Source organism: Tetrao urogallus (genome assembly GCF_951394365.1).
Source record: "Tetrao urogallus genome assembly, chromosome: 4".
Taxonomy (NCBI): Eukaryota; Metazoa; Chordata; class Aves; order Galliformes; family Phasianidae; genus Tetrao; species Tetrao urogallus.
This window is the reverse complement of record NC_136817.1, coordinates 29739649-29764542: the sequence shown is the minus strand read 5'-3', so window position 1 is coordinate 29764542 and position 24894 is coordinate 29739649. Positions and strand designations below refer to the sequence as shown.

The 24894-nt window shown below is 48.2% G+C and overlaps 2 protein-coding genes across 2 annotated transcripts; one reads left to right on the top strand and one right to left on the bottom strand.

Annotated features, from left to right (window-relative positions):
• Positions 1-1656: 1656 nt before the first annotated feature.
• MBOAT4 (membrane bound ghrelin O-acyltransferase MBOAT4) lies at positions 1657-3470 on the top strand (the record flags this gene model as incomplete). Its single annotated transcript, XM_079534435.1, has 3 exons — positions 1657-1775; positions 2152-2358; positions 2567-3470. 3 exons carry the CDS (start codon positions 1657-1659, stop codon positions 3468-3470), a joined length of 1230 nt encoding a protein of 409 aa, XP_079390561.1.
• A 2865-nt stretch (positions 3471-6335) lies between these two features.
• On the bottom strand, positions 6336-23566 carry PRAG1 (PEAK1 related, kinase-activating pseudokinase 1; the record flags this gene model as incomplete). The annotated part of the gene is made up of 5 exons (XM_079534416.1): positions 23219-23566; positions 20380-22106; positions 13545-13702; positions 10350-11089; positions 6336-7373 (listed from the first exon to the last, which is right to left on the bottom strand). Exons 1-5 carry the CDS (start codon positions 23501-23503, stop codon positions 6336-6338), a joined length of 3948 nt encoding a protein of 1315 aa, XP_079390542.1. The 5' UTR covers positions 23504-23566.
• Between the last annotated feature and the right edge of the window lie 1328 nt (positions 23567-24894).

Here is a 24894-nt window from a genome sequence, read left to right as displayed (position 1 = left end):
GGTCACAGAGAAGGTCTGAGGCAGGAGCTCAGTTCAGCCTTTCTAAACCTCATTTCAATAGCTTCCCTTTCAATTTATGTGCTTCTCTCTAGAATAAAGTCTTCATTAAAATAAAGGTGGTTTTATTTTTGATCTGAACCTTTCACTTTGCAGTGCACCCTGCAAGTTTGTATGTGTGAGGATCACATCTATACCCTACATACATATAAGATCAGTATACATTACATTACAATAGACAACCAAAACTGTTCCCAAAGCAGTATATTTCACTAAGAAAGCAGCCATGAAATTTCTGGATACTAGCCCAAGAGTAGTATCCAAGTTGTATCTGCTCTGATTTCATGCCCACAGCTTGCTCTGACAGTACTCAGCCCACTTCTTCTCATTTACTGTCAAATCATTGTATCTTCAGACAAGAACCATGTTGTTGCTTGTTTAGCACATAGAAATAAAGCAAATGAGCTGTCTCATAGGTTTCCCTATGGCTCACATGCTCACTATAAAATTACCCTTCCACAGTCCAGCAGCTAGCATTAAAAAATAAGAGGCACTAGCCAAGTATCACGTTTCCAATGCTACCATGGCTTCTCGAAAAGCAGTAACATTTTTTCAGAACCATAGCAGTTAATTGCTTAAATAGACACTACAAAGGCCTTGAAAAATATTTACCCTGCAAACTCAGTTTTGGGCTGCGTGGACTTGGCAGGACGAGTCCCATGAAACCAGGCTGTTGCTGCACGTCATGCATGCCAAATGTGGCATGGAAAAAGCTTCTCTCTATCACATATGAACTGCAAACACTTACTGACTTGCTCTTACAAATAGTGCAAAATGAGAAGGCAGTTCCTCTGCAGTATTCACTCTGAGCCATTTTTTTTCCATGGGGTTTTGGTCCCTGCCTTCTTATAACCAAAAAAGCCATCTAAACAATGAGGTTAGCTTTACAACATCATGGTGGCTTGAAAAGCTCAGTGAAGAGTGGAATAATTCATAGAAGTTTCAAAATAAAAAAAATTATTTTTTTATGAGCACAGGTTTTTCTGTAATATTAGGCACTAGTTTTGCTCTATTTATTGTAAAATAGACAAATCTAAGTATTTTAAATCATTCATTCAAGGAAGAGTAAAACCTTATTTTTTCTTCCTCTCTCATTTTGTCTTCCAGGGGGAAATTCCAAGGTATTTCTCTTTGCAATAACACTCTTCACGTGCCTAAAATAAAGCAGAAATCCATTCAGTTTCCCAGCCAGCTGGAAAGAACCGCAGCTTTCCAAAAAGGGCTGAGCTGAGAAGTAGCCAAGAGAAAGGACTAAGCCAGGATGTACCTGGGGATTTTGCTCTGAAGTGCATCCCAGCATGACACATTTGGCAGCTCAAAGAGGCTCTTATCTCTGTCCTGGCTCCTGCTGCCTTCAAAGCATGTGATAATGGCCCAGGCGTCTGGCAAAGTAAATAACCAACTTTTCCACCTACACACAAACCTTGGGACAGAGGTGCTTCAAGAAGCCAACGCTAGTGAATGGGAAAACACATTCCTCTTCCTGTAGATACCTTTGTCTCCATGGCTCTCTTCTTTTTGCGCCATGGTCCTGACGCATATAAACCAGCACCCTTGGCTCAGTCCTTTCTCCAGGGGCTGGAAGAAGCAAGGTTCTCGATGCGCTGGGCAGACCTGCTCATCCTTCTCCCTGCAGCCTGGTACCAGCTAGCAGCTTTCCTCTTCGCTGCTCTCTTCCATTACCTCTGTGCTTTGGGGCACCTCTCTCTGATTTCCCGGTACGTGGTCTCCATACCAGGGGCAGTTTGTGTCCATGGGTACTTTCTGGGTCTCTCCTGGCTTTCCGCAGTCCCCTCTTTGTGCAGTAGGGCCAGTTCAGGGTGGTTAAAGCTACAATAGCCAGGCTAGGCTCTCCTGCATTGCAAGAGGTGGATTTACCAGAATGAGCACATAGGCAAGAAGAGCAGGGCAGGGAATGGGGACTGTCTCCAGTGTGACGCAGATAGGGGCCAGGCAGGACCTGCTTTGTCCTTTCCCAGTGTGGCCCTGTGGAGGCTGCACGTCTCATACTACACTATACTACTAACACCAGAGCAGGAATTCCAAGCCACGTTTACCCCAAAAGCTGTCCAAAGGGCATCTGGTCTCTTCTAGGTACATCTTCCTCCTTGCTGGAGGATGTCTCCTTGCAGGCACAGCCATGGGCAGTTACGCCACGCTGCTTCTCATCCCTGCTGTCGGCTCCATGCTCATGCTCCTCTTGGTCAGTCCAGCTTATGTCCATACCTGGGTCTTCTGCCTCCAGTTGTGCTGGCAGACACTCTGCCACCTGGCCCTGGTGCTGGAGCCACAGGACACCAGGTAACCCTCCAGCATTGCTTCCCTCCCTCTCCCACCCTCCCAATTGCTTTGGGAGGAACTGCATGAAATGCTGCTTCATAGCAGTCGGTAGCCCTGGGCCTCCCTCAACCTGCAGCACTCTGGGCATGACAGGAGAAGGTGGGATATGCATGCTCATGCCCACCCTTTGAGAGTCTCTCAGCAGCGCTCAGGTGCCCTCTCCTTCCAGACCAGCTGTCACCCTCTCTGCAATCATGCTGCTCACTCAGAAGGTGACATCTCTGGCCCTGGACATCCATGAAGGGACCGTGCTGCCCCAGCCTGGCCAGGGGCTGTTGCAGAGAGCCTTGCCCCTGTGTAGCTACCTGCTCTTCTTCCCAGCCCTCCTTGGAGGCCCACTGTGCTCCTTCAGCAAGTTTCAGGCCCAGGTCACGTCTCTGGGGGCCGTCCCCTGCCCGCTGCGGGCTGTGGGCTGGAGGTACCTCGGGGTGCTGGTGCTGCAGATGCTGCGTGCATGGCTGGAAGCCTGGCTGCCCTGCATGCAGGGCTGGGCCAGCATGGGCCACATGTGGGCACAGGCTTTGCTCTTCAGACTGGCATATTACTCGCAGTGGGTGCTGGATGAGGCCCTCCTGGAGGCAGCAGGCTTTGGGGCAGCGGTGGAGCAGGGAGACCTTTCTGGCCATGACCTTTGGACACTAGAGACCACACATCGCCTGGCTGTCTTCTCCAGAACATGGAACAAGAGTACATCCCTCTGGCTGAGGAGGCTGGTCTACCAGCGCTGCCCAGCTCAGCCACTCCTTGCCACTTTTGCCTTCTCTGCATGGTGGCACGGCCTTCGCCCTGGCCAAATCTTTGGTTTCCTATGCTGGGCCATCATGGTAGAAGCTGACTATCGAATCCATCCCTTCCTCAGCTCCCGGGCCACCTCCTGTGTTGCAAAGCTCCTCTACCGTGGCACAACCTGGGTCTTCACACAGCTCATCATTGCCTACATCCAGATGGCTGTGGAGACAGAGAACTTCTCCATGCTCTGTCTACTCTGGACTTCCTACAACAGTATCCTTCCCTTCACTTATTGCCTCGTGCTGCTGCTGCTGCTGTTTGCTCAGAAACCAAAGCAGAACTGAGCCTGTCCTGGGCTAACTCGACTGACTGGCTAGAGGATGTCCCTGCACATAGAATTGTAAGTGTGGGAAAGACCGCTAACATCACTCAGTCCAATTATCAACCCATCCCCACCATGCCCACTAACCATGTCTCTCAGTGCTTTCACTCTTCTTGAAAACCTCTAGGGATGGTGACTCCAGCACCTCCCTGCGCAGCATGTGCCAATACCTCACCACCCTCTCTGAGAAGAAATTTTTCATGTGAGCACACAGAGATAAGAGCTTTTGTGAAGAAATCTCCAGAGGCTCAGCTTGTCTTTTACTCATGGGATATCCCCCAATTTCAAGGGATGCACTGAAGCAAGGCATGGATGTCACCAAACTGGGCAGAAGGGCTCTCAGCAGCACTGACTGCCCAGTGTTTGTCTTGGGGCTTTAGGTCTCAGCTTCATTTCATGTGGAAAGCATGTAGCCTTGCCACCAAACTCATCTGTACTGCAAATGTGCATTTGTCAGCAACAGTGTCTACCTCCTGGGAGCTTGTCCTCCACTGGGATCACAGGTATGTGGAGGTAGCCACACCTTACCAGCTTTATTGTACACAAGAACTAGTGGGAACCCGGACACAGGAAAAGAAGCTGGCAGTCTATGTGGGGTCAGCACAGGACAAACAACATTCCTTTCCCTACCCCCCAACAGCACAACTGGAAGGCATGGGCTTGCTGTGCTTCCCCAGCAGGTGTCCCTTCACACTTTCCCTGATATATTTTAGGCTGGAGAAAAGCATGAGATATCAGAGGGAAAGATATTAGGAAAAAGATATTAGGAATAAGAGATTTTGTTTATATGAAAGCATGAAACCAATCATTCAATGTCACCAGAATATAGCTGAAAATGTTACAAGACTGTTGTTGGCCTCTAATATACGGGAGATGCTGCTGCAGGGAACCAGGATCAATACCAGAAGCAGTCTCAAACACCCCAACTTAAGTGAAAGCATTACAATCAGGTTCAAATCCTACATCACGCAGACTTCACAGCAATACTCAGGGTGGATGTTTGTTACTAAAGTCAGCATGCAAAATGGATCCGACCTTGCTTTATGTGGGCTAGCTGGATGTTTGGGTCCTGAGCTGAGCCTTGCAAGCCACTTGCCACATATATTATCTATCTCTCTTTGCTAGCACAACTGTTATAAGATCACATGCTGCAGACTGGGGCCAGAGTTTCCAGGGTAAAGCATGCAGGATGGTCCACAGGACAGTGGTTCCCAAGCAAGAAGGTTCACACTGCCTGTATTGGAGGGAAGTGTATGGAAGTCAGGCGCAAGAAAACCAATGCATAAAAAAATCCCCGACAGTCACAGTTGGAGTCATCTCACATTCTTTCAGCAGGCAGGGACGTGCAAGGCTTCCTCCCTAAGGGGGTTGGGGGAAATTCATTGCAAATGGGTGCCCAGCCAAGGAACCATCCCCTCCCATCAGCAGCAACCACAGCCAAATAGATTAAAAAATCCAGGTGAGAAGCCTGGAGAAGATTCACAGAAAGTGTACAATGTGTCAAAAATCCTGGGGAATTAAAATTCCCACAAGAGAGCAGGCTAGAGCTGGAAGTGAAGTGAGACTGAAGGAAAGTTTTCTCCTCATTTTCAGCTTGGATGAATATGTCCTCGTTTTCAGCTGAGCTGGGGGTAGCTCAGCTAGTCATGTCCTCCCTCAGCAAAGCTGATACTGGGCTCTCTTTATAAGTCCCAAACCTACTCCTCAGCCAATGACTGCAGAAGTGTAGCAGGGCAGCTCATCTCTGCTTCATTCTGGAGTGGAAGAGAGCCCCCAAATCTTCTTGAAAAATTAGCAGCAGCAAGGCATCTCCACAAAGCTAGGTGGCTGCCGTATATCTCGATAGAGGGAAAGGAGCTGGAAGGGGTTGAGCAGCTTTGCTCTATTCCATGGTGCCACATCTGTTGGAAGAACATTCACAGTGCATCCTGCCCTACACATTTGTTACACAAACACAGCAGCAATAAGGGCCTCTCATACCAAAGGCTACTGTGGCCAGGCCAGCTAATCTCACAGTTAAGGGGTTAAATAAACGCTACACACAAGGGACAGGTAAGTTACCCGGTGATGGGAAGGTGTTGGATGGATGGGGAAAGCAAAGTGGCCTGGGCCTGACTTTCTTCCCCGAGGCCTTGGAGGTGAATTGGGGATTTTCCATTTCATTAACTTTACAAGGGGTAATTCCAGCATTCAGCATCATCTCTGTGAACAGCCCCATCCTGGCTCTCTCATCCTTGCACAAATGAGCAGCTACAAGGCTGCAGTTCAAGACAGGAAGGCAATGCTGTATTAGCACCTAGAGAAGGTAATAGGCCGGTGACAATGTGTTTCTCACAGCAGAAAATACAGCTTATACAGCCATGATTTTTGTTGTAAAATGGATGTCAAAACACACATGAATTTGAAAGCCCCTTGTGGTTCTTCCTCACAAAGGAGAGTTATATGTACTGCTCTGGCTCCCAGGAAGAATAAGCCAGCCTGCCCACTCTGGTGATCAGAGTAGGGACAAAGGATCATCCCACATGTGCAGAAACCAACTCAAGTACATTTTGTTCATGAGAAACATGCACACAAAGGCAGGAGTTTATTAGTCCACAGACTTACCATACAAAAAAAGTCCTCCTTTAGAGGAGCAGGCTCCCAGCTTTGCCTGCTCACAAATTAGTGCTCGGGGTACTAACCATGTCTTACATTGATCAGAGCACAGGATAGGAAATGAACACATGTTCACAGCCAAGATTCAAGCCTCTCACATTTTAATGGGGCTGTGTACCTTTCACTGCAAGGCAATCGGGAGCCCTCAGCCTCCTCTGAGACATGTCCAAGGTCAGAGCAGCTGCAGCAGTTTTAATGTGTGTGAGAGGGAGACAGGCTCAGCAGAGGCCAAGTACTGGCAGCACAGCCAGTCCTCCAGTTCCACGCTCCGCTCCGTGTCCACAGCCCTCTCCGCAAACTTCATCATCAGCAGGGCACGCTTCATGTCCACCCAGTTCTGAAGCACCTGGTGGAGGGCTTCCTCGTGGCTGAGGGGCTGTTCAGTCAGGTCCTTCCGTGGCCCCCACAGCAAGCACTGCAGCATCCGCTTGGCCTCAGTGATCCGCACGCGCTTGATGGGATCTGCCTCCAGAAGCAGGTGGGCCAGCTGCTGGAGCCCCCGGGAGTAAATGGACAGGCTGGGCAGAGAAGGGAGGTCCTCAGGGCTGTACTCTTGCTCCTTGAGGTGCACCTTCTCCTCAAAGGGGTTGGGCTGGTGCAGGAGCTCATAGATGAGAATTCCAGTCTGAAACTCATCAAACTTCTTGTACTGAGAAGCTGACACAATCTCCGGGGCCAGCCGGGCCTGGCTCTTCTTCAGTTTGGAGTCTCCAGATCCTGGCTTCTGTTTAGCTTTCAAAAAATTGCTGATGATGAGGCGGGGCAAATTTCTGTCATCTCTGGCCTTCGCACAGCTCATTGGGGGCTTGCAGGGGACAAGAAGAAGGTTCTCCAGACACAGGTCCCGATGGATGATGCCATGCTCTTTTAGATGCTCCAGGCCATTGCAGAGCTGGAGGAGCAAGAAGCAAACCCGACGTTCGTACATCTCAGGTTTGGCTTGGTGCAGTGCCACCGAGTCCCTCACGAAGTCGGCGGTGGTCTGGCTTGGCACCTCGCGGGTGATGACCACCACACAGTCATGCTCACTGGTGGTGCGGGAGGGACGGAGGCCATCCCCAGACATGCTCTTCCCCACATTGGAGGCCAGCAACATGCTGGAGGGGACAGAGGCCACAAAATGCCCACAGTCCTGCTGAATGTTGAAGTGGACCGGCACTGGGGGGCTGCAGTACGAAGCAGCCACCTTGGACTCTTGGGTTTTACATATCTGTGAGGAGAGACCAAAAGAGATGTCTTATCTGTCAGTACTTTCTTCCCACCGCACCCTTCTCTGGTTCTGCATCCTGGAGTTCCTTTCACATCCTCCTCAAACACTTCACTTCCTTGCTTCAGTAATTACCCTGATCAATGGCTGAAGAAAACCAGTAACAAACTATACTCACCAGGACAGGGAAAAAAAAAAAGCTCCAGAGGAAAGTGGGAGAAAGTAGGAGCAAACAACAGATTTAGAAATAACTGATAAAGCTCCAAACTCAAGGGGAAAAACAAACAAACAAACAAAAAAAAAACCACAAAACATTTTCTAGTCTAGATTTCCTTAAACTAATGTGACTCTGTCTTCATTTCATTTTGTATTTGAGCATTAAAGACTAAGCAAACTCCAAACCAGTTTTATTATGGGAGTATCCATTAACTTATGGGGCCTTCTGGCATTTCTATTATACTTTTTTTTCCCCCTTTTATTTAGGGATATATTTATATCTTACCCACAGGAATCAACAACAGGCTGAAACACAGCATAAAAGGTTTCAAACCCTGGAGCGTGCCACTGCCAGTCACGGCATGCGTGCAAAATCAGACAAGAAATCAATTTTGCCTCTGAGTTAAAATAAATTCAATAATAGAGAGGAGCTAGGGAAGCAGGCTGCTTTTGTATTCCACTAGCAGCAGCTCGAATCCAGGCGTTTGCAGGTAATTCACTCAGATGAGATGATAGTGTGGAGATAGAGCATTTCAAGCTCCTATTGTCCTTTCTCTTCTAAACAAAAATACTCTGCTACATGCTTATTTTGTGGAAAGATAATCTCTGGAAAGCTAGACAGACTGCAGATTGGGTCACAGCAAGCCCAAATGTTTCCAATGGCAGAGGAAGCTTTCCATATCCTTGCTGCTCAAATTTGCTTGTTCCTCCTGCACATGGGTAAGACTCATAAGGCTTAGGACAAGGGAAAGAGGAATCCTCAGGAGAATAAATGCAACCAGATAGGGTCAGGGAGATCCTCCCCAGTCAGCTGATCTTCATGACTTTCACTTGCACCAGAGGCATCCTCCATGCAGCAAGACCAAGTAAGAGCCTGAGGCTGGATTAGTCATTCATCTTTAAGCAGAGAAAGAAGCCAAGGAGTAGAGTGTATCTTGACTTAATTCCTCTGAAGACATTTCATGTAACCTTGGGTCCTTCCAGCTAATTTAGATGTATCCATGCCTGCCTTTGCACAGACCAAACTCTGGCTCTGGCTGCACAAGTCAGGTCCTCTACCCGTCATGAGTTATCCAAATCTAATTTTAACTACAGGTCTGTGATTTCTTACATGTCCAAAAATCTGTACCACAAGCCAGGAGGAGCAGTTAGAAATCAGCCAACGGTAAAGCTTTACAAGTATTCTCTATTTCATCTACCAAAAAGAAGGTGGCCCACTGGAACACTGCAGATGTGCGAGTGCACACGCATAAGCACATATGTAACTTCACTTAATGCTGGCTCAGAGCACTGCCCTGTTGGACCGGTTTTGGCTTTATTACAGTGCTCTGCAGCATAGCAAGAGCACAGGGAGACAAGCACAGACCCATTAAGAGACTAAAATGTGGTGTTTCTGCCTTGGCAGTAATTCATCCACTACAGCAGTAGAGCTTAGCTTCTGAACCCCCCCAGGCACAGCAGGCAAGATGGAAGGTCTGTGTGTACTACAGGGGATCACGCATTGAAAAGGAACATGCCACTTCACCATGCAGTTCTCAGGTTTCTGCAGGAAATTTTCCATGGATTAGGAATAACGTGTAAGAGAAGCTGCTGCTCTGAGCGTTGGACTAGCAGCAAGCCCCCATCCAACTCTACTCTGGTTATTTGGAGCCCTCCTGTTGGGTTGACCCTACTTTCTTTGAAAAAAATCAACTGGCTTTAAAGCTATCACTTAGCTAAAACACCCCCTTGGGGGCTGTACTAGCGAAAACAGTTCAGAAGAATTTTTTCTTCTTGCTTAATGCATCTCTAGCATTGCTTTTTTGGGGAATTATTTTAGGTCTTTAAAAGCAATACGAAGAGGAAGCAGCAATGAACTTCCCCTAGGCTTAAGTCCAAATAGAAATTAAAGGTTCAGTATTCCAGCAGTAACTTGGGTCAAGAACACTGAATCCATGAAATGTACATGAAGTTTATTGATCTAGGTTTCAGAGAGCTTGACCATGGCACCTCAAGTTTCCATTTCAAATGTAGATTCTACACAGTGACAGGAATGTATGTATTTCAGGCAAGCCTGACCTTACACAGCATGTCTAGGTCAGCCTTGCCTTGTTTAATTGAGACCTGAAAAATCTTAAAGCCTGTAGTTTCAAGATCATGCAAGCACTCACACAGTTTCTGGATCAAACCATTCACTTAAAAGGCAGGCAGAGAGAAAATAGATGTATTTGATAGCTTTTAAGCAGCTTCTGTTGTCAAAGGTGAACAATGCTAACTTTACAACACAGCATTTGCACAAAGGTTTTTTTAGAGAGAAACAGGTTGTGTTGTAAACCCCAACAGTCTGCAGAAGTAGGCACCCAGCTGACATTTGTTACAACAAAAACCTACATCTCCAAATCAACTCTTTCAAGGTGTGAAGGAAGACTAGCAATCTTGGGAGGGGTTTTCATTTGCCAAACTTCAGCTGTGAGAATGATGAACCTGAAGAAAACAGGCCAGCAAATTCTGGTGATGCTTCTTAAATCTGTATTGCTAATTCTGCTCTTTCATTTGGTGCCCAAATGGAAAGGAACCCAGAAATTCAGTCCCAGCTCTGCTATTGACTGGGTTGGATGGGGCCCTGGTCTAGTATTAAACGTGGAGGATGGCAGTGCTGCATACAGCGTGGGGGTTGGTGTTTGATGAGTCCTTGAGGTCCCTTCCAACCCAAGCCATTCTACGATTCTGTGGGATGCAGAGCCTGCAGCTCTTTGCCCAGGCTTACCTTTGTCACGGCCTTACCTTCACAGCATAGGTGGTGGAAGGGTCCTTGGAGCAGGTGGCACAGTAGTAGATTGCATCCCCTGAGTCACAGCAGGGCTTGTTGCACGTCAGCTTGAAAAGCGACCAGTTGTTCTCATTGAAGTGCAGCTCATTCTTTTGCTCCCGCATGAAGCAATCCTCACACTTTGCGACCAGGCGGCGCAAGGACTCAGCATAGAGGGCCCCCAGCTTGGCGTATACCCCCTCCTTGCTGTCAATATTGCTCAGAAGGTTGTGGAGCTGGAGGCTGGAGCCTGATGATACCTGGCTGGACATGCTGAGCTGCGAGGAAGAACGGGACTGGAGGTTTCTACTGGGGACGCAGGTCCCTGTGTTCTTGCTGGTGGCTGAGCCCCAGTAGCCATTTCCTTTGGAGCCTTTCTCCAGGGACTCTGAGGAGGAGAAGATGCTGGGGTGACCTCTGAGACTGGCCGGGTGGAGGAAAGGAGAGTCCTCATGGAGGCAGACGTTGCTCTCAGAATGGCTGACGTTCAGCCTGGGGCAAGCAGTACCAGCTGCTCTGCCTGAAGACCCCTGTCCCCCAAAAAAGCCATCTGGGGAGGACACTGTCCTGCTCACTGTCTTTTTCTGAGGCAGAGGAGGCGGGCGGCTTGAGACAGAAGAGAGACTGTCATCACCGGAGGCAGGAGGGAAGGGGACAGGGGGAAAGGCCAGGATTTCAGCTGGAGGGGGTGAGTGGTTTGGCTCAGACGAGTGCCCTAGGAGACAGCAAAGTACAGGGTTTCATCCACGGTGGAGAGCACGGACCCCTCTCCATGTACCTGCCATCCCTACAAGCTACCTCCACCAGTACCCAACAGGCAATTCTCATCACCTGCAAAGCTACACCATAGGGGTTGGGTCTTTAATCTGGTTTAATACAGCAGCTCTGAAAAGCAGGATGCAACCAGCTAGCTAAAGAAATGGTCTGCAGATCAGAAATTGCTTTCCTATGAACTGCATGCACGATAGCAAAAAGCTGGTAGAGGATAAATATTTAAGCTGTGACATCATACAGAAGGAGGTAAGAATGAAGATCTCAGGGATTCTTGTTGGACAGCAATCTCTCAAGCAAAGCCTGTTTCACCTGGGAGCTGCCACCCAGTGCCTCAGCAGCATGGCATGATAAGAGTGACTCATGCAACACACAGCTCTGGTTTAAACATGAGCAGAGCAGCCCAACAAGGATATTGAACACGTCTCCCTGCCTTACACTGGGTAAGGGTCATTGTATGGGGTTTGGCAAGCTCCACTCTTCTGAAGAAATCTGGCCTCCCCACTGTCTGTCCCCAGCTTACATCAGACCTCCCTGCTCAGAGGGCAACCAGCCCCACTGCATACCACAAAACCCTTTCAGCTCCCTACAGCATTTACACAAGTACAGGAACGCTCATTCAGGCAGCTGTAGCTGTTGCCTTTCTACCTGGCTGGAGACAAGTAATATGGATGCAGAAGAGGAAAAAAGTGGAAAAAGGATGATTGACACTGAAATAAAGACCAAGACTTTCAGGTCAGGGAGACAGAAAAAAATACAGAGTCCCTGCCTGGTCCGCAGGAAAGATCCCCTCTATCAAAAAACTGGCAGAACTGCAGACGAGGCATTCAGCAGAGCATGTCTTGCCACTTCCACTCCAAGGGGCTTTAACAGAAGATGCAGCTAAGAGGAATTCTTCAGCATGCAGTCCAAGAGTAACACAATCACCAGGATATGCAGTCAGATTCCCACTTCAAGAGGTAGGATTCATTTGATAGAAACTTACGGAACAAGCAGCATTACTGGAACCTCTGGCAACCAGTTCACATGCACACCCACAAACGCCAAATTGCTCTCGCCTCTTTTTTATGTGCTGCTGGGCTCTGCCCTAAGCATAGGTTAACAAATGAAAGCCTTCCATAACTTTCCGTACTGCGCTCTGCACCTTCAGGGTAGAGTCCTTCCTTCTGCAGCAAAGGGCTTGAACACCGCCCCATATTTTAACATCTGACAGCATAGCCAATTAATGCGGGCTCACCTCACACAATGGCTGACTGCATAACAACTGCTTGCTTACATCAGCAAGAGGAAAAAATTACATACAGGTTACTCAGTTTAAAGCACAGCCTTCCTGAGTTGAGTTTGAAGTCGCCTCTGCTAGTGGAGGCAGAGAAATCCTCTTGTCTTGTGTAAGTTTTGACTGCAAATTGCTCCTGTGCCCTGCAAGTAAAGATCTAACGCATGCAAGTTCACCTTCCCCATGTACAATTTCCTGGCAGTCTCACTCTCAGAGTCCAAGATAGAAGTGGAAAAATCGACTTTCCAGAGCTCTGACTCTTAATTTTATAGCTACACGCTGTTGCTCTTGGAAAGACAGAACTTCCACTACATGAAGGTTGCTTTTGCAAAAAGGAAATACTTTCTGAGCTGCCAAACATGTTAGCACATGTCTAAGTTACACACTTATGAAGAAAGTGACTTCATATTAGTATTTTTTAATTTCAGTTAAACAAGTGCAGGCAGATTTTCCCCCTTCAAGAAACAACTGGGAACACAATGAGAGGGAGAGATCAACTACTAGCACAAGAGTCTGGTACTTTTCAAATCCTTTAAGGACTGTCCATGAATGCAACTTTGGGCAATGTATGGAGCACAGCCAAGACAAACAGAACTGCTTTCAGACAGGGGCTTCATCCAGACAAGAGGAGAATCAAGGGACAAACAGATTTGGCTCTGACCAAATGAAAGAGGAAAAAACCATGATGTTGATCTGGCGCTGCCACATTCATCTTAAGTGTATCAAGAAGCAGGAGGGTGAAATAATGACTTCTAGTTTTGTCAGGGGAGTTTCAGATTGGATATTAAGAAAAATTTATTCTCAGAAAGAGTAGTGAGGCATTCGCACAGGCTGCCCAGGGTGATGGTGGAGTCACCACCCCTGGAGGTGTTCAAGAAATGTGGAGATGAGGCATTGAGGGACATGGTTAGTGGGCATAGTGGGGACGGGGTGATGGTTGGACTTAGAGGTCTCTTCCAAACTTAATGATTCTATGATTCAATACAGTGGTTTGCTGGGAGAATTAGGTTATGGGATCCCTGTGATCGCTGCTTTGCAAATGCTGCTCCAGCAGTGGTAGTCAGTATAGGGCAATCCCTCCTCAGTGCTAATGCTACTTCTCCTCTACCCTGCAGCCACTTACTGCCATCGCTGCCGGCCTGAGTGTCAGAGTTGAGGCTGTCGGAGGAGCCAGCTGTGAAGCTGACGTGGACGCTCCTGAAAGGTGGGCTCAGGCTCTCAGCAGAGCTGTTGCTGGCCCTCTCCAACTCAGCGTTATTTGGGTTCATCTTCAGAGCATGCCTAGGGAGAGTAAACAGAGAGGTCAGGAGACAGCAAAAGACATGATGCATACACTTTTGCATGGAGAATCAAGCTGAGAGCAGCCTCAGCTTGATCTCTGCACATCCATACTGACACGCTATTACCTTGTGCACTTTTCCTCTTCTTGCTCTAGAACTTGTGGATCGTATCCCACTGACACTGAGCAAGCTATAGCCCTGCAAAGCACCAGTCCCCATGAGAAACCCGCTGCGTTTGAGCAGAGAGAGACCCATTGGGGTGACAGCACCCAACCCTGGTCTGCATCTTCTTTTTCCTAGTGTGGTCCTGAATCATATCCCATTTTGGCCATTGCCACTGGGAAGTGGGGACCCACCATTATTTGCCCTTGGTAAAACTCAGTGGAAAGGCAAAGCATCACTTCTCCCATTTTACAGAAGGACTGGGCATCAGAATCCAGCTCCTACTTGGCAGAGGCAAGAGGATAAGGAAGTTCCATCACTGGCAATCATCATCTCCTTGGTGCATCATTGTAACGATTGACATCTTCCAAAAAAAGAATGACCTCTGCAGAAAACAAGAGCATGCCAAACCCAGGACCTACCATGCAATTTTTAATGTAAGGCCCACTTCCATCTAAAGGTCATACAACTTCCATCTAAAAGAAATAAATACATAAACCATAAGCTGTCCTTATGTCCTGCCAGAGTCACAGTTCAAACGATCAATTGTAGGCAAGCAGGATACAGAACGTGATAAAGTTTCCCCTGCATTTTCTTCATTTTTTCTTCTCTGGAAAACAACAGGAGGTGTTGAAATCAAACACCCCATCTTTGGTACAGTTCAGACTCTACGGCCAGTAAACAAAGGCTATTTGCCCCCTCCCCCCCCCCTTTTTTTTTTTTTTTTTTTTTTTTTTTTTAAATAAAACTGCTAATCTACTGATAAAACTCAACAGATTGTTGAATGAGAACATATAAAGGCTGCTGGAAAACTTGCAAAAAAGAAAAACAGCTTCCACCAGCTATCTTGCTGGAAGGTATCTGGCATTTCCTAATCAGAGCTGAATGGCTGCTGAGAAAGACAAACAAAAGGCATACATGGCTGTTCTTGTGACACATTGTTCACACACACACACACACACACACACACACACACACACACACACACAGTCCCTCCTCTTCCTCAAGCCAAGCCGATGCCACAAGTGTTTTACGGTTAAGAAACATTTTGCCCTGTGTCCAGACAAAGCACTTACTCTCATGTCCACACAACCACATGGAGAGCAGCACGTAGGAGAAGCCCGGAAGAAACTTCTGCCAGACTTCCTCACTTGCCCGAGCAGCCTCATTCTAAAAATACTCAGGGACTGATCAAAATGAGGCTGTGAAAACCACCCCAGGTACAGCTTGGTGGAGCCACTGCTCTTGATCTTGCGCCGGTGATGAGTTTACCACACACACTCGGTCACTGGAGCCAGCCTCTGCGGGATGGTTTGCAAAACTTCACACGCATCACACAAGGCAGGTTAAAAGGAAAAAGTAAAAAGAGCAAGCAAGAGATGCACTGAGATTTTTAGCTCTGTTGCTGGCAACCAGCTGGTCTCCATTTTTTTTTTTTTTTTTTTTTTAAATAAAACTATACGTATACATATATACGCACACGCACACATATAGATACACATACATATGGATACGTAAACTATTCAAAATCATCCCATAACTGCATTGCTCAGAAGCTCAGTTTTTAGTAACATGGGGAAATAGATGGAGGGGTACCCACCCACGCAGTTGAGAATCAAGGAAGCATTTGAATCCATAAAAAAAGAAAGATTTTAGGAGAGAGCTGGCCTTGATTTGCACAGATGAGACGCTTTCTAACACGTTCCTCCCCCCATCCACACACAGCACACACGCACACAAAAGAAAAGTTGATGCATTTCAGTTTCTGTCCCATCACTTAAGCACAGATCCACGGCGCTGCCTTACCATTCCCGCACTCAGGCAGTGATGAGACTTTGCTCAGCGGTGCAAGGTCCGCCGCGCGCAGCCGCACCTATTCCTCCCAGCAACCTGGGCACAACACGGCCGCCTCCAGCACCCTCCTGGCTGCGTGTTTGCCGAGCCCAGCGCTGAAGTCATACGTACAGAGAGCCCCATTTCCTTTCTGTACGGCTGTGACTTATGTAAAATGCAGTTCCTGAATAGGCACACCGAAATAGAAATTGCTCGCCGCTTAAGCGACATCCTGCTCTTGTTTCAGATGCTACAGCAGGCCAGCTTATACTGCCTGGAAATATTCTAGTTTCACATCTCCCTCCTTTCCTAGGAGCTGCTCAACACGCAGCCTGCAGCACGCCCAGGTTAAATACTGATCACTGTACCAAAGAACTACTGACAGTGCTTGCTGTGGCCAAACTGTCCCATTTCAATAAAATTAGCTGAGCTATTGCTCACTGTAACAGCCTATAGGATCCCAATTTACAGCTAACCCCAACTTCCTCTCCTTTGTAGTGTTCATTCATATCAAGGGCATAGGTTAGTGCTCTCTCTCTTGCCTTTTCCATCTAAAGATATTGAAAATAAAGAGCAGGATCTAATTTTAAACACTACAGCCCGTGCCTAATTTACCTCCATTTCCCAAATCTGTGCTCAGCACCTTAAGTGGTAGCTTCAAGAGCAGCACCCTCAAGCCAGAGTGCATAAAGAGCAGGTCACAAAAGAGTCAGCTCTCAATCTAATAATCTAATAAGACAGGATTTCCAGCTTTCCTAATTACTCTGGCAGCTTTAAACACACTAGAATTATTCAACATCCTCCACACGACATCCTGGCATACTCAGGCAACCCCTCCGATTCCCTATTCCCCAGTTTTTGCATCCTGGACAGCAGCACTATAACATGCAATCTCAGTACATCTCAAGCTCATTTGTTCTTTCATTGATGGTGGATTTCATGACATGCCAGGCTGCACACATTTACTGCCTGAGGTGAGCATGTTCTTCAAAGTCCAGAAGGTACCTAAAGCACCTTTGAAGGTGGCACTAATTACTATGAAAACAACAGTGCCGTTTCCTTTGTTTTAGAGACACATAAAATAGATTAACAGTCAAGGTTTATATGCTGGAAGGAACCATTAGGATCATTTTGCATAAGCCTCTGCATTACATAGGCATAAATTTCAACAAGGACTCATCCCTTGTGCAGAATAAGTGAATGCCACAATTTTTATCACCAAAGGACATTTAAACCATCACTGCACATTGAAGTCCTGAGGATCCTAGTTCTTCTGGTGAGCCCTTTCCATAGCCAACTACCCTTCCAGCTCTTGGAAGAAGGCCAGCTGCCATTTTCCTTTTCCAATCTCTTTCCTTTTGTAGTTTGACTCATTTTCTATTCAGTTTCAAGCTTTAAATATCTGTAATCTTTCAAACAAGAACTGTAAGAAGAAACAGAAGGATGAAATAGGTACAGGTGAGCTTACAGCAAACCTGGAGTCTCATCAGTGCCTTGCACTGTTTTTTCCTCCTTTTCATTGTTAGAGCAAAGAGGAACCAAAAAAAAGACAATTTTAACATGCTGCGTATTCTCTTCTTTCTCAAATTTGAAATACATGCACATTTTCTTTAATCAATTCAGTTTAGTCAAGAAAGTCAATAATATTGAACTGTTACAGCTTAAGACGTAGGAGGAAAAAAGATGGTTACACACCTTTCCTGAAACTGCACTCAGCCTACCCTGGCCTCATCTACACTCATCTGGTGAAGGGACCTTCACAGCTGTCCCACCAGAGGATGTCTTGGGCTGGCACATCCTGTGTCTGTGAGGGACTATATCACAACCATAACAGTGGTGGCTCTTCCATTATGGAAAAGCACATGCCCACATGCTGCCCAGGCCTAGGAGAGTAGAAACGTGTCTCACAGTCACCATATATGCAAGATCTCCTTCCTCCTCAGGCACGTCGCCCAAGAATGCCAGAGATGTTCCACCAGCACCAGGCAAGTCCTACCACGAGTTAAAGCTGCCAGTAATGGCTGCACAGGTAACACAATCCTGCTATGGTGGTTTTAACTAGCTGTGCACGTAGGCATCCCTCCCGCTGACACACACAGGTAACAACTCCCTGGATCCTGCATCAACACGCTCAGAGAAGGCAAGCTGGAGATGAAAACAAGAGCATGCTCAAAGCAAACAAACAAAACAGCTGGCTGTGTTTGCATGGCTTGTGAAACCCACCATTGCGATCGTATCACTCCTTAGGCCACAGGGCCACGCAGGGCCTTGGTAACCAGGGAGTGGTGCTCTTTGAGTAAGGCATCCCAAGGCTCAGCTGCAGGCATCAAGGTTTTGGGAGGCAGCTGCATGTAGCACAACACATTGCCTACAGCAATGGGGATAAGAGCAATGCCAGCACCTTGCTCAACCAGATGGCATGTTCCATAGCTCCACAAAAGATGCTGGCCATACATTCCACACATACCCTGTCCTCGCTTTCCCTGTCCTCTTTCTAGCACACAGATGCTTTCAAGATGACTCAGAATCTACTGTTAGAGTTGATGTGGCCTGGGACTGAAACAGCCCTTCCAAGAAGAAGAAAATGCTCCACACCCAGCAGGACAGATCACAATTCCTAGCACATCAAGTGGATGGCACTGCTGGGGTGTGAACCACTGACTGTCAGGGCCATCATCCTTCTGGCCTGCCTGGTGACCTTTGCTCTGCAGGGAAAAATCAGGTGTTAAAGGACTGTCAGCAGGTGAGTTGGCATTTCCTAGGTGATCACTCAACAGCACCACATCATCCCAGCTCTACTGGACCTGAGAATCTCACAAGGCAAACACAACCTGAAGCACAGGCTGATAGAAGGCACCCAGTGGCAGCAACTGTGAAATAAGGTTCATAGGATCAGAGCTAAAGAAGATCTCAGCGCCATTGCTAATTCTAAAGGCAATAAAGCTCATCTGCGTGCACACGTTTGTGGACCTTTTCTTTCCCCTCAAGCTTCATCAAGCACCATGTAGCATTACAGCAGAAAAACCAGCACTAAGAACTAAAGCCTATTTTTCGTCTTGTCCCTTTCCCTTGAGAAACCCAATCTGTTCACTACTTAGTCATTTTAAACCATTTGAAAAGGCTTTGTTAAAAGGAAATTCAAACCAATTTAAAGTTCTCTCTGTTAGCCAGACCTTGAAAATCTGGTACGAGAGCAAGGCAATGGATGCACCAACCCTAACATTGTCACAGCCTAAAGGATGCTGCTGACCACAAACAAGAATCACACAAGAATCACAAGAATCACTAGGTTGGAAATGACCTATAAGATCATCCAGTCCAACCGTCTCCTCATCACCATTGCCACCACTAGCACTAAACCATATCACACAGCACGTCATCCAGACGCATCTTGAACACTGCCAGGGACGGTGACTCCACCACCTCCCTGGGCAGGCCATTCCAGTGCCTGACCACTCTCTGAGAGAAGAAGTTCTTCCTTATGTCCAACCTGAACCTCCTCTGATACAACTTGTGGCCATTGCCCCGTGTGCTGCTCGTTGCCTGGGAGAAGAGGCCAAATCCCTCTTCACCACAACCTCCCTTCAGGAGGTTGTACAGTGCAATGAGGTCACCCCTGAGCCTCCTCTTCTCCAGACTGAACAATCCCAGCTCCCTCAGCCGCTCCTCATAAGGTTTGTGCTCCAGACCCCTCACCAACAACCCTGACTGCAGGCCCCATCAGCAAGTTCTCCAAATGCTCAACTTTTAAACCAAGGAGCTGGAGTCAAATCCACTGTGCAGTGCACAGTTTCAGGAAACAAAACTGAATTACGCAATAAAGCAAATGCAGAACACCTGCGGAATGTGGAATATCCCAGTCCCCTGTGATCAGACAGCCTAATTCATTAATTGTACAGAAAGGAATTTTTTTTTTATTATTCCCTGGGTGCTTTTTTTTTGTTGTCGTTGTTTTGTTTTGTTTTTTTAATACAACTGTGGAAGCTGAATACACACAAGTATCAGAAGTCTGCTATATTAATTACTTAGCAGAGTGACTTCCTTCCCAGACGGACAGCTTTCCTGCACACATTTTGTGGTGCCTGATGTCACCTTGCCCACAGGCCTGAATCCCAGGAGAGCTCCAGCAAAGGGAAGGCTCCCTGAAGCCAGGTGGCTCCACACATCATAAGCACATGGTAGACAACTCCAATTACTTGCTTGCAGGCAGGGAGCCCTCCCTAGGAAAGTACAGCTTCAAGTGTTAACCTTTAAAGCAAAAAAGATGTTAGAGCCAAATTGAAAACTAGGATTTCAGAGGCCCTTGCTATGAGCACCAAGGAAGCTGCCCATTGCCACCTACAAGATGAGCTTGTAACCTCAGGTTTTAGGTTGCACTCAATACTAAGGATTTCTGCTGAGATAGAACAAAACTGATGTGGGAAGCAGTAGAGGGGTCCAACGCATGGACCTTGATCTCACTTGAGTATTGTGACCCAGAGCAGCCATTTACAGCCAAGAAAAACCAGGGTTTGCAAATATCTGACAGTTTTTCAGCTATGCTGTCATCTCCTATACTCCTGAAAATCCACCTCAGAAAGAGAAGAAAAAAGAACAATAATCGCCTGCCAGTCAACCAAGCCCTACAGAAATCATTGCGATTGCAAAAGCTTAGCAGTCACACACACGCTCACGGGGCTGTACCTGGACTGCTTTTTTGGTGGCGGCGGTGGTGGTGGTGCAAACTCCACCCCATTGCTCTTGTCCTTAGGGAAGTCAAAGGAGAAAGATAGTGACTTGCTGATCCCAGCCTGACCCTCCAGCACTGGGCAGTCTTCCACAAGGTCAGCGCCAGCCCTTCCATTCTCAGCTCCCACTGCCCATGGGTGGGTTGAGAGCTCCTGCTCTTCCTCTTCTTCCTCCTCTTCCTCTTCCTCTATCCGGCACTGCTTGGCCCATGTAGGGGTGTAGTATTTCTGCCTCCTGTCATAGGGTGAGCCTGCCAGGCTTCTGCTGGACTCTTCCACAGAAATCCCATTAACGTGAGTGCATGGAGAAGAAGATGTCCTGAAGGTACCTGTATCCGCACAGCTCCTTGGCAGCTGAGCCCCAGCTCCATCCTGACTACTGGTGTCACCAAGCTTTGTCACAGAGGAACTGACTGGGGATACATGGCTCTCCTCACTGCCCTGCTGGCTGTTTTTGGACATCTTTGGGGGGATGGCTGGGCTCTCCATAACTGTGTTTTTGGTAGGAGCTGCCAAGTGAAACCTTGGGCCATTTTCACTTCCAGATGCTTGAAAAATCTCTCCAGGCTCGACAGTGGGTGATGAAGTCCCAAAATCAGGGTGGGAAGCAGGGCTGACACATGGCCATTGAACGCCCACAGCAGAGTCAGGGCTGCTGAGAAATATTGTCTTGTGGTCATCCTCCGTGTGCGCGGCCATAATCGTTATCTTTGCTGCCACTTGGGCTGTGGAATCCTGGTGCTCCTTTTCAGCACCCAGCAGCCAGCTCCCATCCCTCCACGTGCCATCGGCCTGCTCCTTTCCACCGGCCAGCTTCTCTGCATCCACACATCCACCAACCCCCTTCAGCTGGGCTTTCTTCCTCTTGGTGCTCTCGGCATAAATGGGATCCCCACGGGCCGGCTCAGTGAGGCGGGCACGCTGCGGCTCCACCAAGGCCTGCTGGGGAGCGTTCAGTCCCTCAGGCCTGGAGCCTCCATCCAGGTCTCTGGGGAGAAGCAAGTCATCCTTCTCCTGGCACGGCGCAGAGGCAGCCATCTTGCTGCTGCTCTCAGGGAGGGCAGCAGTGTCAGACTGACGGGCCGGCTTTTTACTCTCTGCACACAAGGTGTAGGGGAGCAGATCGCTTCGCTCCTTCGCTATGCAGAAGGCCACGTTCACAGCCCTGCGCTCCTCCTCACTGAACTTCGCCGCCCTGCCACTCAGCCTGGAGAGCTCCACAGTATCCCTCTGCCTCCAGCTGCGGGGAGCCAGGCTCTCTCTGTGGGACTCTGCGATCGAACAGTACTCTCCCCCTTCCCCTTCGACACCAGAGCAGAGGCGGCCACAGTCACCCTCTGGGGGTGAAAGGTTTCTGCCAGAGCTCACAACACCTCTGTCCCCCAGATTAGGGCAGAGGGGCCGATGTGACAGGGCAGACTTCTCCTTGGCTCTTTCCTCTTGTTTGCCCACCTCGCCCACCAGCACCAAGCTGTGTATGGAGACGTTCCTTTCCACGTGGCTCTCCAGGCCACGCAGGCCCACCATGGAATAGCTGGGCGTGCAGCAGGACAGGCAGTCGCGTGGTGGGCTATGCAGGAAGGGTTTTCTCACACCGCTGGCTCCAAACCCATCGAGGCAGATCCGCTGTGAGTCGCCTGACTTCAGAAGGAGATGTTTACCGGAAACCATTCCCCAGCCGACCTGCACAGGCCAAAGAGACAAGCGTGCTATCAGCACAGCAAAATGAAAGAGAAAGCAACACAAGAAAAAGAACCAAAGGAAAGTTTACCAGCATTCGCAGCCTGTTCTGTGCTGTGCTCACCCACTGATGTCTCCTGTGAGGCTTTCCTACTTGTCCTGCTTCCCGCACCACTTGCATTACCAACAATGGCAATGCACTGGAAAAAGGCATCCTCCTTTCTCTTTGTACGGGTTCACTGCCAGAAACATGTCCAACCTGTCATCCTGTCTGTGAGTCACCATGCAATTAAAGATTCAGAGAGGGAAGGAGTATTTGCGCTTTCCTCTGCTATTTTCGCTTCATTTCACACCACTGCTCCAGAGCCAAATTCTCCAGAGCACAGACACTATACACTGTCATAGATTTTCCTGTGACAGCAGCTTGGTGACACCCAGCAGGAGGGACTGGAGAGTAGAAGGAGGAACATACCTGAAATCTCTTCACCTGAGAGAGATTTACACCAATTGGGTCTCACAGCATTGCTTCCCAGAAGTGAGGGAAAAAATTCACTAAAGTTCCTCTGCCTCAAGACTGTCAGACTTAACTCAGCTCAGTTCTTAAGATGGAAAGCCAAGGAAAAAACAAGAAGATCATACTGGATGTGTAGTACCTGCCAACCCGTGGCCAGGCTGCAGCAGCCCTGTTCCTCCATATCACTAGCTATCCACGAGGCAGTCAGGTTATGGTTTCTGGGACACCAGGCTCTGCACACGGCCTGAGAGCAGAAGATTCTGAGGCAGGAGGGGACCATTCCCACACCTCACACGTGCCTCCTGCAGTGATACTCAGCTGTGGCCCAAGGACTTCTTTCCAGTAGTTTTTTCTAGGAAAGTAACTAACCCATGTGCTCATTTAAGTTCCTATGCATGTTTTTAAGCTCCTTTGCACTCACAAGCAATGTTTAATTCCGCTTTAGCCAAAGATAATTTGGGAAACCAACACAGCTCTATAAACCTGAGTCAAGAGCAAAAGGAAAAGCAGTGAGAATGAAACGGTTTTATCAGATCCTCCTAGTGTTCCTGAGCGGAGGTAGAGTAATGGGAAGTCATGCTTTGACTGGATTAATCATTACCTGTGACAGATCTGAATTCATATTCACATCCGCCCACGTGTCAGAAACATCTGAGTTGATCATAGTTGGCTTCACAGCAATGGTTGGCTTGGAGAACACAGAGGTATTTACGCCTTCGTCTTCCAACGCTGGGCTCTCGGTCTTGCTCCTACCTCCATTCGGGAGCACACCGCACGCTCCCACGTCTGGGGGTGTTTGCAGCCGATGGGAACTCTTTGGGTTGAAGCAGTTTTTACAGGAGCCAGGCTTCCACACGTGTTCCACAAAGTCACTGCACGCAGACATCTTCAAATCCTGGAGGCTCAGAGCAAGAGCCCAACGCGTCTTCTACACTGTCCTCCGCTGTTCATTTTGCAGTTGCTTTTAAGGTCACCAAGTTATCTGGAAAGGCACAGCACTGCCTGGTTAGTTTCAGTATCCACAAAACAGAAAGAAAAAAAGAAATGGAATGATCTTTAATAGGACAGGTGATAATTACACTCATTCTGCCTTCGTCACAAAGGCTCATTGTTTACAAGGCTTTCTTCACAGCTTAGCTAAAGCCCACACAATCACTTAAAAAGCCTCAACTTCTAAGCATAACTCTGCAAGAGAGAAGACATCAAACAAGCAGCATTCCTACATGATTTAATTCCCTGTTTAATGAGCATGCAGAACCAGCCTCACGTAAGGCTTAGATCAAGGGGAAGGGGAAGAGGTCTTGGAAGAGCTGCTCGCAGCCTTGCAGAGCAGAGCCAGGTGGGAAAGGTTTCCTTCCCAAAGTGACATTCTCTCTCTGGAAAAAGGCATGGAGATAAAATCATAGAATCATGAAGGTTGGAAAAGGCTTCTAAGACCATCAAGCACAACCGCCAACGCACCCCCACCATGCCCACTAACTGCTCCTCAGTGGTACAGGGACCAGAGTCGGTGACTGTAACCAAGGGGACTGACAACAACTGTCCTTCATCCAGAAGCACCACTGTGGTTCCTGCAGCTGCACACAAAGGCTTCTCTCCCAGCCAGACGAGCAGCAGGGCTGGGGCTGGCACTGATTGCAGCAAGTGCCTGGCAGAAAGCTCGCATCCGCTCTGCCAGGAGCCACAAATAACAGTGTCAGCTTGCTGAAACGATTCATTGTCTGCAAAGGGAGAAGCGCTTTGCTCTTGGATTACTTACAGACAAGGATGCCTTCCCATCTTCCTTCCCCAGGAGGAAATGCCCCAGGAGGAAGACATTCCTGCATTCCTGTGCCCCCTCCCTGCACGGCCAGATCTGATTGCGCTCAGTCAGTAGCTATCTACAGCTAACAACTTTGGAGATACTTCAGAGATGACTCCCACAGAGCTCAGTGGATTAGAGAAGAAAAGATCAGAAAATGCAACTGGACCAGGAAAACTGCAGCTGGCTGCTGTGAGTGCCCTGCCACAGAAGCACCCCGTGTTGCTCTGGGGTTCTTCCCTGCATCACCAACCTCAGGGCACCAGCTCCTAGCCAGCAAGCTGGTGCTTGCAAATCAACCAAACCAAGATTCCTCCAAGGGTCTCCAAGGGCACGTGCACTTTCCATCCCTAAACCAACAGCACCAAAGTAAATCTTACCACCTGATCCTGCCAGGCTCTCACCATGCAGACACAACACTATGGCTACAGACAACTTTGCACCTGTACACCTTCAGAACCAGATGCACTTCTGTC